The following is a 14,925-nucleotide window of genomic DNA, read 5'->3' as shown; positions in this document are numbered from 1 at the left end:
TTGAAATTATGTTATGTTGGGTAAAAAATATTTCAAAGAGCTTCTGAAACTGATTTGTTGTGGTTTTATTCCCTCTATTCTATTCCCACTAAAAATTAGCTCAAACACAAATTTATCAGAAGTTATTGAAGCCTGCAAAATAAGGCTAGCAAGCACACACAATAATAGTGAGAAAACATGTTGGTAGAAGTTGCTGTCCTGGATGGTTTCTATTAGTTTAATTTACAGTAAGAGAATGAACAATTCCCTTCTGCAGAGTAGAAGCATCTCCTCATTTCCAATTCAAATTCATCAGTTTAACAAAAAAAAAAATCATATAAATCATATAGCCATAAATATCTGCTTTACATTCATGGTTACAGATTCCCAGTCATATTGTTAAGTCCTGAAGCAGGGCCCAAGGTCATGCACAAGGCATCCCATGCAGAGCAGCTGAAGCTCCCAGCTGTACTCACTCTGAAGATGCTTTAAACTCATCCTCAAATGCACTGTCATCCTTGTTATCAGCCTGTAAGAGCATGGGGCTCTCAGCTGGCAGCCCACTAAAGACCAGGCCATGGAAGGTGATGGGAAACAAGTGTTAATGTGTTGTTAAATGCCAAAATAAATAAAAATAAAAAAAAAAAAAAGAAAAGAAAATAAGGTTCTATGTATGTGGTATACAACAATTTAATTCAACTACTATTTCAGTTATCTGGAGTCTTACATTTTCATATTGCCAGAACCCATTAAACTTTAGCCAACCCAGGTCTCTTTGCAAGAAGGACTGCTTGACATGCAACATAGGATTTTAAGGCTCTAAGTTTACATCCCCTGATAATCAAGAGAAACCTTCAATGAACTTCCCAAAAGTTATAATTAATACAAGATATGCTCTTGTACAGACCATGCTTCAGTTTTTCAAACTGCATCTTCAGCAGTGAGATGACAGTGTCCAGCTTTTGCTGCCTGCAGCTTTTATGTATCACCACCTGAGCTAGTCAGCCAGATTCCCTGTAGAATCAACAGCCAGTCTCAGAGCTTGATTCATCTTAGTTGAAATTTCAGGCATGTAGAACACATTAGATAACTGAAGGCCCACCAGTGCTTGCTGCACTCCACTGACATCAAAGAGAGGAGGGCTGATCAGACATGTAACTGTGGTGAATTACTTCCAGCCCTCCTGTGCAGCAGTCAGACACGCTGAGGATCTGCAGCTCCCTCTTTTCCTAAGCACACACAGCCCAAGCCAACCATCATAGGACTGGCAAAGACACCATCTTGAACTGACTCCACTGCTGCAGACTGCTGCTCAGCTAGCCATTACTGCCTCTCTTTTGCTAATTATAAAACATTAGATATATTCACTACTCTGCTGTAGCCTCAAAGGCAAATATTTATGCTGGAATGAAAAGGAGGAAGAAAAATAAGAATGAACTGTAACATACACAGGACAAATAGCTCTGAATTAACGTTACCATGCTCTTGTTACAATCTTCTGTTATGTGAACATAGTGAATATAAAATCTGTCAATGGATGAAATTAGGCTGAGTTAGTTCTCATACCAAATGCTCTATGTTGTGTGGTTTGGGTCTCCTTAGGATGGATGGTTCCAAAGAAGTTAGCAATGTAGGTAAGTCACCCACAAATCCCTTTCTTTTTTGTGCTGGTGTTTTAACTCCGAATATGCTTTTGTTTTTTTCATTTTTATTTCAATGAAAAGAGGACGATAAAGAAAAGCCTATCATCTTAATAAAATGCAAAGAGCAGAAAGCGACGGGAGAAGAAAGGAATATCCCTCAGCTCCTGCCCTTACCTCTCACTGAGCTCTTCCACACGCTGTCCGTGGCTCAGCACGAAGCTGGACTGCCCGCAGGGGCTGGCAGGGGCTGATAAAGTGCTCTTGACGTTGTTGTGTGCCGAGTGCCTGCGGCTCCGCCGGCGCTCCAGCCCCCTGCGCTCGCCGGCACCGAGGCTGGCCCTCCTCCGATCCTTGCGCCCGCTGGGTGGGGGCTCAGCACCCTCATCTCCGTCTTCATGCCTCAGTGTCACCTGAGAAAGAGAGGAAGAAGGCTGACATGGTCCCTTCAGCTACCACAGGTCTTCACCTAGGCTTAAAAATTTCCTGGTCTCAACAGGATTAACTCCAATTAGCAGCACTGTTTCTACAGCTATCCCTGAAAGTCACTGTCTATCCATTACTGCAGTGTGGCAGCTCTAACAATGGAATTATATACTGATGTCTTGCATACAACATTACAGGACCTGTAACAACATATTTATGTGCCTCCTAATCTGTTTGTCTTCTTTTTAATGTGGGACCGAATTTTCAAGGAAGCTGAGCAGTCTTGGACAACTAGTTCTCTTCATATCCTTCCAAAATACTTAGATGAAGACTTAGTTTTAGTGAGGTTAACAGGAAAAAACTCCATGCATTGACTGATTCAACACTTCTAATGTTCAGACATGACACTTGTAGTGATTAAGTGGAAGTTACCAAGTTACCAGAGTGTGCTGGAATTAGCAGGGGACTAAAGCATGGGTGCAATGCCAAATATCTCAAACTGCTGCATGCCCCAGATGTGCCAATGTGAACTACCTCTAATAAAAACAAGGAGAGAGATTCCTGGCAGAAACAACGTAGTATCTAATGACTCTCATCTGAAATGCAGCCTAACATTGAAATAATCATTGTAAGAGAAAAATCCACTCAAATGGGCAGAGGTACAGAAAGGGTGATGTGTGCCATCAGAAGAATGCCTATCTTCTTGTTCCTATTAGTCTTGTTACTCTGGTAACTCTTACCAGAAGTTTTTTTTTTTAAAAAAAGGGGGAAGTGAGATATCTCTGCTAGGGGTGTAAAATCTGTTTCTGTGAGGAAAAACAGATTTTTCAGGTAAGAAACAGGATTGGCAGATAAAAGGAAGAACCTGCAAAGACATGTTTAAATTTAATTTGGTCATAAAGAAAAAGCTGGCACCAACTAAGTCAACTGCCAATTCTGCAAGTAAGTCTTTCAGTAGGTGCAGCACACACAAAAAACCAATCCATCCTTTTAAGATTAATCACTACACTTTAAAAAGGCTGCTATAAGATGATGTCTCCGATGATAGAAAAAGAAAGAACATTACTGAGCCCTCTCCTTCTCTTGCTCTTCCTAGAAATTGCTGTGTATAAAACTTAACTCTGCTAGTAAGTGAAGTGGCATGGGAGTAGAAATGATGGAGAAAATGGAGAATCAAATCTGTTAAATCCTTCGCTGGACTTAGGCAGCGATGAAGTAATTTAACTTTGTCATATGAGAACACTAATTCACATTTACATTACAACTTCAGCCTAAACCTCCTACCTCCAACACTTCCCAAAATCTGAAAAAAGGCTTATTATTAAGAAACTGGATTTCCTACCCCTACATATAAATGCTTCAGAAGAAGTTATTTTATACCTAGGTGGTAAATGTGGAGTCACTCATTACTGCAAACTGCATAGGATCTGGTCCAGTGTAAACTCTTAAACACGGACTTGCTGGATATTCAGTTGCAGAACAAGTAGTACCTGTGAAGTTGAGCTCAGCCGAGCCTTTTTGATGAGCTGAACACTTTAGCACATGGGAAGAACTTCTATTTGCTTCAGCATGTGCAACTAGCAGTTGCAGAAAGGAGGCTAGTAAATGTGCTGGTTTGCCTTGGACTATGCCCCAGCTTTAATACAAAATGCCTTTGCATTAAAGGCAGCTATTTGCCATAGCAGGTTACATATACAAATGTGTACAATACTTACAGCAACCAGATGTTTTTCTTTTAAAATAGGAGAGATAACCAAATTTCACCTAGGTTACATTTCCCCCCTCCTCTCAGCTTTGAAGTTTGCACAAGCTGTAAGATGCATAAAACAGGGCATGTTATGTTACCTCATAAATGTTAAATTGCTCAACTAAGTCCAAGTCTGTTCCTTTCTTGTTCAAGTGTCTCTGTGAAATAGCTTCGATGCCTAGCTCTTCCAGACAGTCCACCACATCGTAGAAAGAGTCTTGATCTGGCAATCCTGACAGCGTCTAAGAATCAAAGGAAAAACATTTAAATCTGTTTGTTTTGAAAAGAATTAAACAAAGGATTTTAAAAGTGGGTGGCAAGTGGTGCTATGTATGATTTCAATAAAGTAAAACCCATGATGTGGGATTAGAGACACCGATAGAAAATAAAAAACAAGTGACACAGCTTTTAACAAACAACTCTCTGCACTGTGCAGAAAAATGAAAAATTGGCAAAACAAATCAATGTTGTTATTTTATACAAAAAAGTATGGAAAATGTAGGTCTTTAAAACACACAGATGGATTCTTTCTGGCTGCATTCAAGTGCAGACTTAAAGAACAGAGAATGTTAAACCATCAAACACAGGGATAAAAGCAAAGAGGGAGAAAAAAACCCCCAAATGCTTAGCTAAAAGAGTAAAGCTCAGTTCCTACTGATTCTTTTAGGTTTAGCCTTAAGAAGAAAAAGCCCAATGCACAGCCGTGTGATGTCAGAATAGCAGGAAATATCCTGCACCATGTGCTTACTGTCCTCCACACCTGCAGCAACAGTCATCTTCCCTGAGCACAAATTGGTTTGTACAGAGATAGTGACTCCTCTGCTCCCTTTCAAATTAAAAAGTCTTATTAAAGGTACACTGACTTCTTAATTCCTATTCCAGCTTGCTACTGATTCCTAGTCAGTTTGTGCTGATTTTTTACTGCTCTTTATGCATGATGCAGAAAGACTAGTTTAATCCTGCACATGTTGAGCAGAAACAACTGAACACACCGTGCCACCTACCTGCAGGGCAAGGACCTCCCTCGCCACAGGAACCAGTCTATGCAGAGCTGCTGCTGCAAAATACCTGAGAGTGCAGGCTGGAAGCAACACAGATTTTCTGGATTAGCTCATCAGAGAGGTTTACTCTGAAGTAGTTTCCTCTCTCCCATTCAATTAGCTAAGTAATTTATCTAAATTCCCAGCAGAGGAGAGAAAGAGCAAGGCAAAGAGATGCAAAACCCAGGCTCTCTCCAAGGAGAGTTACATCCTCTCATGCCTGGGATGAACTGTGCTTTGTGAATGCTGTTTTTCTGGAGCCCATCTTTTCCAAGGTGGCTCTGAGCAGCAGAGTGCAGAAAACAGGAGCCCCTCTAGGATGCCTCCCTACACTAAGAACCTTTACATTCAGAAAAATGGACCTGGATTACATGACTACATGACTAATGAGAGAAATGGGCAGCTGACATAGCTGTCTTGTTAAAGCACCTCTTTCATGTGATGTAAGCCACTGAAATATGTGCACCAACAAAGTACATTTTAAATTTTTTTTTTCTAATTAAACACAACACAGCAACATTTTCTTCAGTCATTACAGGATTATTAACTGGTGAAATCCACCACAACAGGAATTCTTAGCACAAAGATCAATTAAGTGTTAAGGTTATATGTTCAGGCTTTAATTAGAAATTTCTCTCTTTTGAGGACAGCATTTTGTTTAGAACCCACTGAAGACTATGAAACTAAAACATCCTGAATAGTGCTGAAAACAGGTACCACATTTATTTTGTTCCTTCCTAAACTGACACCTAGCATTGAGTAAAAATTTGAGGATTCAGCAAATGAAGTTCTCATACTGCACATTCAGTGGAACTTTAACTTGGACGTGGAACTATTATCATAGAAAAGTGTTCAACTATGAGGCTTTCAGTTGCAAATGAAAGACATGGACAGCAACTATTCTGACCAAAATGCCTTCATGCACAGTAGGATGTGATGTTTATCTGCAAAACAGTGGAGGAACAGTCAGATCTTCTGAGCATTTACTTCCTAAAATAACAGGAAATTATCTTCATGTTGATATGCAGATCACCCACCTTCAAGTACAGCTTTTCTAAAATCCAAGGTAAGGCAAGCTGTAGACTGGAAAAACAGCAGCATAAGATAGTATTTACTGGTAACTGCTGCTGTCAGCAGCCTTTTATTGGTTATTATCATTTTAAATCACACAGCAGTGTAAATCCAATTTTCACTGCATGTTGTTGACCAGAACTGGACAATATAATATTTTTCCTTTGCATGGTTTGTCGTTGCACTCACAGATTCACTTTCAGAGCCTAAAGCATATCAAATTCAATTTCTAACTACTCCAAGAAAAATAACAAAGGTTATACTGGAACTATGCATAACCAGAAGTATCTGCACTGGGATCACTCTCATCTAAGAAATTCATTAATACCTAAATCCTCACAAATTAAGAGAGGGTTAATAAAATATTGGCATAACTAAATTGGTTAAGCATCAACAAAAGAGAGGGAGAAGATAAAAGGACTAGAGCAATCCTTATGTCTGGGCAGATATGTTTTCTGCTTTGGAGCAGGAAGGAACACAGTCTGTAAATGGATACATGGAGAAAGAAAAAAGAGTACAGACATGCTTCCTTAAGACAAATCCTTCATGAGGACTCTGCCCGCACTGAAAATTTTGACATTTCCTTGTCTAGAGAAGCTGAAACCATCTGAGCCTTCTTTGTATTCTCTTTGGGGTAAAAAAAATTACAGCTGTTACATGCTGCTTGCTGTTTTCTCTATAATCATGAAAAATATCCCATTAAAAACATCATAAAGCTGCCCATAAGCCAGATCATAATTATAAGTGTGGATTTGTGGGATTCCTCTCTTCCTTGATCTTCATAACTGCCTTGCTTCTTTGACTGTGACATGCTTTTTCTTTTTGGATGTTTTTAAAGAACTACCTCCTCCTAAAAATAGCTTTAAATGTACTGAAAAACTCAGACCAATGGAATCAACTATAGGATAATAAAAGCATCAGCAGGGAAAACCTTTGAGAAGTCAAACACCAGGTAGGTTACAACTGTGCAAATGATGAAGAGAACTATCTCAGAATGAGGAATCAGTACACAAAACAAGGTGGAAAGCAGAGACATTAATGATGGATCACCTTGGCTTTAATAGCAGATACAGACAGAAGCATATATAACTGGTGATGCTTTTCAGAAAGAGTACAGCAGTAAGGTGAGGTGGTCTTTTAAACTCAAGAGGAACCTTACTGCTGTGGAATCAGGAGCAAAGGTGACTCTAAGCATAAGTACACTAAGATCAGTAATATCACCAGGAAAGGTTGGTCCTTCTCAAATAGCTCAAATAGTCCTATCCAGACATATTTGCTGGAAAATATCTGCCATTAAGAAATCATTTTATTAAAAAAAAACAAACCAAAACTAACAAAAATCCAACAAAAAAGCAACCCACAATTCCAATAATGTAGCCAAGAGCCCAATAAACTGGCAGCGTGGTGTATAACCCCCACAAACAAAATCAGCATTTTCAAGTGAATACAATAAGTAATAATAATATTTCCTAATACTCTGCCCTATTAAGTATAACCATAAACCACACAATTATTTTGTTTGCCAAGAGTATGCTGGCTTTCTGTGCTCTTAAAAAAATTAATCATTAATTTTAGTACTCCTTCCCCCTACAATTTGTCTGTGACTAGATGCTGATTTTTAAGGAATTTACAATTATAAATTTCTAACTTTCAAGAACTTTCTATTTTCTCCCTCCCAATAGCATAAGCCAATATTTCATAAAATATTTGACTTTACTGCAAAACTATAACTCATAAACCCAGTCACCAAAAAATATAAGGAAATCAGAAAAAAAATGTAACCTTACTTTTTTAAGCAGAAGCACCCTTACTAGCACTCAGACCTGTTAAATTCATCATATTTATATCACAGCAAAAAAAAAAAAAAATTAAACTATATGAACTAGAAAACTGCATGATACAAGCCTTTGTGAGCATGTGATTTTTTCACCAGCACTTGCTTTCCTTCTCCCCTTGGATAATCTGCTGAGTTACTTTGTCATGTTTTCCTTTAGCACAGCGTTGTCAGCACTGGGAGAGGAGCTGTGTCAGACCACAATTCCACACAACATCCCCCAGAATAACACCTCTGTTCCTGGCTGCTGCCTCTGGGTGGCTGCAGCACAAGTAACAGGAGTGTGCTGATTGATCACAGCTTGTCCTGCAGCTTCTCTGTCACAAGTCTCTTCCATCACATACTCTCAACAGGGAAGTTCATTACACAATTGAGAACACCAATATTATCTGCACCAGTCATGCCAACAAAGTAAACAAACCTTGTTAACCAAGGTCATTGCATAAACCAGTAGTTCCGTATCAACCCCATCCTTCTCCTCCAGTATCTCCATGATGTTGGACCATGGCTTGGCTCCTAGAGGAAAAGCAGAAACTTTGGTTATGGTGATCAAAATGGGAAGCTACATAAAAAGCTTCTAGTTATCCACAAAGTGGCACAATTTGGAATATGTGGCCAGGTGAAAGCTCAAGCAGACCAGCTTTGTCTACAGTCTCTCCTGCTCCCCTGAGAGTAAATTTAACATAGACAGTGAAAACTACAGTCCAGCCTATTGCAGGGATATAAAATATGGCAGGTGGACTCTCTACAAAGGCACCAACTTCTCTCCCTTGATGATAAAGGGAGCACAGTACACTGTACTTTGTTATCACAGAGTGACTGACACCAAAATTCTGAAAATCAGGTGACAGGAATTTTACCCAGCCTATCATAGGTTCACACAGGCTTTGATAAATCTTCAGGAGAGACCTACGTGCTGTGCTTTCAGTGTGCCTGCTGCTCCTATTTCTAGTGCTATTGCCGAGTTGTGCTGCGTTAAGGTAAGGCAGGTTAACAAAACATTGTGGCAGAGAAACAGTTTTCTCAAATTACAGGCTATATGTCTTGGACAAAAGAAACGATCAATGAGGGAAAAGAATTTTGCTGTGGCTCGTTCCCAAAATACTTTAATAGGAAACCCACCTACAGAACTTTCAGATATGATTCTCTCATTTTTCACTAAGAAAGGTCCAAATTTGTGCTTTTAGTTACTTGTTTGATTTGCATGTTGATTTGAATGTACATATTTCTCTGATACCTAAACCCAAACAGTTTAGTGAGTTATTGTGCTAAAAACATCAGGCAAGCAACACACTACCCAGACTCACCCTCTTGTGTGGAAGGTAGCTTGTAAAACTGTCCTATCTCACTTGACTGAATGGCAAGATGGCTGTATGTACCAAATTTTATCTAGGAAAACTGAAATAAATAATGAAAGACTGCAATCCAGTGTTTGTTTAGAATAAAGTTAAAGGTGAGGAGGACTTATAAATGCAGTCACCAAAAGCAGAGAGCTAACCTTAGCCCCGAGTTACACTCAATTCAACTACACAACATAACTGTGATAGTCTTTCAGTTTCAGAGGGAAACATGCAGAGTATTCCAACAGCCCACATCCCCTGAACACTATATAGATGATGAGAGTTTGAGTATAATCAGGCAGAAAAATGCAAAAGTGCCATCACAGCCACCTGTCGCTGACTGATCAGTCACCCCAAGGTCTAAACTCTGTATTACCCTGTAACAGCCCTTGCTTATTACAGATGGTACCAGATAGGTACCCTGCTACACAGACATAAAATCTCTGCTAACCAAGGATCTGCATTTTCAAGGCAATGGCAATGCACTGTGTAGAAAAACCTGTCTAAAAGTGAATGTGCAGACAGCAATATTTCTCCTTTTTTTTCTTCCCCCTCAGACAGTCTCTGATCTTTACTACATGGTCAGGGCTTTTTTATCTTAAGCAAAATCAAAGGAGGAAGGGGATTCACTCTCAGATCTCCAGATGTATCTATATGCATTCCTAATTAAATACTAATTCAAATACATGTCTGTAATGAAAATACACTAGACACCTCTTTACCAGATTCTCTATATTGCCAGACATTTTGTGCAGTATATGTTCAAAAGTCATGTGGAACAAATTCACTCAGCTTGCAAATGATATATGATCAGCAGGAATGATATTCTCACTACAAAAATGTTTTCCTGTGGTTTTCAGTGAAAAAAAATGAAAAATGGAAGGAAATAGGAAAGAGAAACAAAATGGGGAGACCATGCAAGTCTGACTCACAATAATGCCATTTGGAAAAACAGTGAGTTGATAACAACATAAAAACATAATTATTTAATCCACTGAATTATTCAATGAGAGTCCTTTGTTATTGCAGGCAGGTTCTACTCTTATTCGAACAATCCTGGTTTATTTTTTGGGCAGCATCCATGTGTTTGTTTTTATTTGTTCCCTGAATCTCTCAATAATTCTTCATTATCATAAAATAATAATTTCATGGTCACCTTGCTGTTTTCCTGCAAGGATGATATATAATATTCTTCTAGCAATGCTGCTATTTTATTTCAGAATACAATTTTTAAAAAATATTGTCGATTGGACACACCTGCTAGTAACGCAGCCCTGTAACAGCTCGTCTATCTTTCAAAGGCTTTCTTTATGCTTCTGCTACTAAACTTCCAAAATCTAGGCTTAAATTCCAAATTCTTCATCTATTCCCTAACTACAGTCAAGAGGAGGCAGTACTATCAATAACTTTGACAGAGCTATTCCAGTTTGTACCAGGTAAAACCTTTCTTTCAAATGTTATTTCCTCCATTTTGATCTCAATCTGAACAGCCAAGAAGTGAACGTGGAAATAGCTGTGAGGCCATCTACTACCCACCCAGGATAAGGCAGTTCTCCTGTGGAAGTTGCACCATGAGCTTACTGCCTTGCTGTCCTTGGGTTAATATTCTTCCACATATATAATGAGAATCTGTAGTTTCCAACCTATGATCCATACAGCATGGGACATACACAGATCCAGCTCAGCTCCCCCTTTCAGAGCTCCCCCTTCCAGAGCCTGTGCAGTCCAGCATGCTTAAAGTGAAAAGAGACCTGTTCAGATTAAGATCATAATGAGGAAAACTGCATTTGAAAATAAAGGTTTCATCTTGTACATATTGGAGTAGGTCTGCCAAAGTCATTGATAGTACTGCCTCCTCTTGATTCTAGTTAGGGAACAGGTGAATGTCTTCCTTCACCAGATCCTGATGTAGAAAAATGATGATCTAGAAGATTGATGATATAGAATCCAGTGATTTTTCTGGGAGCAGATGGGTAAGATTTTGTTGCAAAATCAATGGGAGTGATGAAACAGGCTCAGTGAAGTGAAGCACCAGAGACTGAGTTTTGTGTGTTTTCCTGCCTCCTAATGGGTAAAATGAGAACTGCTCGACTGCCCTTCAGGGGCTTGTCACTTGGAAGAGCTCTTTGTCACAGCTATTCTGACAGGTAGGCTGCAGTTTCAACTCTGATGGTACTTGCAGTGTTATGAGTAACCATGAATGGTGTATAGACAAAGAACAATGAGGCTGCAACAATTAAGCAAATATTAAATTAATTCCGTATACTTTCAGAATGACATTGCCCATTGTTTTAAGTCTCAGTCTTTTCTCAGTTTCCTCTTTGAATGCTTTTACATATTTATTTGAATGTTTTTGTTCATGTCATACAGAAAACCTTGACACTAGAACTACAAAACAGCTGCACAGTTTGTATAAAGCATGAAATATCTTGCACAAGGGCAGAACCTTGCATGAGAACTGCCATCAGCTTAGAGAGTGTCTGTCTCCAGCAGCTATAGTCTGGAAAGGTAGAGATACTTTTGTAAAGACCTTGACATCTTGTACTTCTGCCTATTTATATTTGAATGAACTTATATCTTTCCATCATACCTACAGTGTGTGAGTTAATTTAGCAGAATATAACTATGAATGAAATTGCAGGAAAAGCTAAGAACAGATAATGAGGGCCATTTGGCTCTAATCTCTATCCTAAAATATGATTGTGATAAAGAAGCCCTAGACAGCAGAGTACAATGCCAGCTCCACTTCCCAGAGCCTTTGCAATCGTATGCTTAAACTGAAAAGAGACCAAATTCCTCTAGAGTTCTGAAACAAAAAGCATGGGAGAAGGGAGCAGCTAAATGGAAGTGCAAGGAGAAGCTAATTCCTACATGACGAGGGCCATGCAGTTACTCATGAATGGTCTGCTTGTACCTCAGAGTAAAGCCAGTACTTCCATGGATCTCTGCACTCCAGTTTGCATATGGATGTATTCACACATAGAAACCACAGCTGGGATCATTTTGAAACCAGGCTGAGTTAATATGGGGTTCTAGAAGTTAATAATGTGTGCTACACATGTTGAAGAATTATGTCATGTCTCATCACCTTGTATGTACATGAAACATCGAACTTTTATCAAAGCAGTGCTGAACTTAATTACATACCTGCAAGATTTATGACAATGGCTCAAGAAAAGGCATATTGCTTTTTTCTCTTTTTCTGCTTTGTTTCATCAGTCATTAAAAGCAGGTACTTCTCATTTATAGGCCACTAATTTAAAATTATAAATTAAAACATAGCATATGCACATCTAAAATTGAAGGGCTTTGACACTGTATCCCACAGGATTCTTCTGGAGAAACTGGCTGCTCATGGCTTGAGTTGGTGCACTGTTCACTGGGTAGAAAACTGACTGGATGGTTGGCCTAGAGAGTGGTAGTGCCTGGAGTTCAGTTCAGCTGGCAGATGATCACTCTTAGGGTGCCCCAGGGCTCAATGTTGGGGCCACTCCTGTTTAATATTGCTATCAATGACCTGGATGAGGGGACTGAGGGCCCTCAGTCAGTTTGCAGGTGACACCAAGTTAGATGGGAGTGTTGATCTGCTGAAGGGCAACAAATCTCTTCAGAGGAATCTAGACAGGGAGGATCAATGGGACAAAGCCAGTTGTATGACAATCAGCAAGGTCCTGGTACATGGGTGTACAGCCACGTGCAGTGCTGGGGCAGAGCAGCTGGAAAGCAGCCTGTCAGAAAAGGACCTGGGAGTGCTGGTCAACAGTAGCTGAACATGAGCCAGCATGTAGACTGTATCAGGAATAGTGTGGACAGCAGCACCAGGGAAGTTACTGTCTCTTTGTACTTAGCACTGGTGAGGCCTCATCTTGAATCCTGTGTTCAGCTTTGAGCCCCTCACTGCAAGAAAGACATTGAGGTGCTGGAGAGTGTCCAGAGAAAGGCAATTAAGATGGTGAAGGGTCTGAAGCACAAGCCTTATGAGGAGTGACTGAAGGAGCTGGGGTTCTTTAGCATGGAGAAAAGGAGGCTCAGGGGAACCTTACTTCTTTCTACAGTTCCTGAAAGGAAGCTGTAGCCAGGTGGGGGTTTTCCTGGTTAACAAATGACAGGATGAGAGGAAATTACCCCAGGTTGCATCAAGGGAGGTTTAGGTTGGATATTAGGAAGAATTTTTTTCACCAAAAGGGTTGTCAGGTTCTGGAACAGGCTGCCCAGGGAAGTGGTGGAGTCACCATCTCCAAAGGTATTTAAAAGACATGCAGATGTAGCACTGAGGGACATGGTTTAGTGATGAACTTGGCAGTGCTGTGTTAATGGTTTGACTCAATGGTCTTAAAAGTCTTTTCCAACTAAAATGACTCTGTGACTCTATTATATTGATGACCTAAAAAGGGAACTAAATATAAAACCAGAAAAAGAATCTCTTAAGGAGCTAAGTACAACTGCTTAATGAAAATAATTTAAAAAAATAGGAAGAAGGAAAAACTAGGTATTTGGGTTAAGGTATTTGCAAGAGTTCATAAAATAATCTACTAAAGCACAGGTATGAGAATTCCTGTAAAACCTCTCATTATGCTCTTAACATATGCTCATCTAGCCATATCCATCAGTTTTTTTAAGTCTTGTGTTGTTACTTGTTTTATTACATTGGGGCGTTTAAATGATTGCCTAAGACTGCTTTACAGACAGAGAAGGGAATACTCTGTTTCTCCTTTTTCTTTAATAATGACCATACTAACATGTTAGTAGATATAAGGCATTTTGAATTCATTGAGAATGCCAGTGAGCTCAGAAAGCTGATGAAATATTAAGAATGAAAAAAGGAGTCACAGTGCTCACAGGTACATGAATATTATAATCATATTTATGCTTATGGCACTTTAAGGTTTACTGCTTTTAATTTAAAACAGAAAGCCAATCTGCAGAATTTGCTGTTTTGAATTGCCCCTGCCTGCTTCCTTGCTATAAGAGATAATTTGGGTTTTTTCTTTTCAACCCATTCTGATAACTGAAAGCAAAATCTGGCTCCTTTTTTTTTATTTCTGGCACCACCTTTCTCCTCAGCCCCCAACATTTTCTTGTTTCACTTTTACCATATCAAGTCTCTCAGACAAGTTGAGTATGGAGGCAGCTGCTCCACAGAGGGAAGCTCGCTTTCAACCTCCATGTTTGAGACCACAACAATGGATCTCCTAACCTCAAAAACTCTCCTTGAGGCAAAGGAATGTTTTGCATCAAGAGAGAATGCCCCAGGAGCTTAGTGATGGCTTTGTGGGAAGAACAAGAAAGAACCATTTTTGTTCTATTTATTTGTAAAAAATACAGTATACATATTCAAGTATTTTTCATGAGCCTGAAGGGTAACAGATTTCATAGTATAATATCTGCTCAAGGGCTTTATTTTAATGTAACAACAGATGGTTTTGCTTTTACTATAAAGCCTGTACTATTACTGACCTCGTCTTTCTCTTCAAAGGGATTACGCTGATTAGATATCATTTTCTCTTCTAAATCAGACTGCTGCTTCCCAGAAGGAAGTGGAAAGATGGTCTTGCCCAAAGGAGCCTCTGAGTCGGAAGATATTGGGGAGGGGGGGTTTACTTAGCATGTGGATGCAGGGAAAGGGCAATGACTCTGGCACCCCAGGAGGTAAAGGAGTTCTTCAGTTTTCACTCTTCACTTTCCCATTATAATTAATTCTTAAAATAACCTTAAATTGTATGAATACTTAAAACATGCTTTTAAGAAATAAAAGGTATGTTGGACAAAGCAGGCATCAATGACAGCAACTCTAGGACCACTGAAAGCAGTGATGAAATGCTACCTTGACCTCAGCGGTGCTGGGATG

At 39.5% G+C, this 14,925-nt stretch overlaps 1 protein-coding gene across 6 annotated transcripts in view; it reads right to left on the bottom strand.

The window, feature by feature from the left end:
• Positions 1-14,925, bottom strand: part of FHOD3 (formin homology 2 domain containing 3) — a 375,803-nt gene that overhangs the window by 109,317 nt on the left and 251,561 nt on the right. For 5 of the 6 annotated variants that reach the window (XM_071454935.1, XM_071454930.1, XM_071454931.1 and 2 more), the window contains exons 8-10: positions 8,159-8,253; positions 3,891-4,034; positions 1,797-2,032 (exon numbers count right to left, since the gene is read on the bottom strand). In XM_071454935.1, the coding sequence (XP_071311036.1) occupies positions 1,797-2,032; positions 3,891-4,034; positions 8,159-8,253 (475 nt within the window). Of the gene's footprint in view, positions 1-455; positions 543-1,796; positions 2,033-3,890; positions 4,035-8,158; positions 8,254-14,925 lie in introns of all 6 variants that reach the window. The other variant, XM_071454950.1, reaches the window with a different exon arrangement.

Source organism: Agelaius tricolor, unplaced genomic scaffold (assembly GCF_023055355.1).
Source record: "Agelaius tricolor isolate 1412-34295 unplaced genomic scaffold, bAgeTri1.0.p SCAF_2, whole genome shotgun sequence".
NCBI lineage: Eukaryota > Metazoa > Chordata > Aves > Passeriformes > Icteridae > Agelaius > Agelaius tricolor.
The sequence above is the reverse complement of the archived record's forward strand: the minus strand, read 5'-3'. Positions and strand labels throughout refer to the sequence as shown.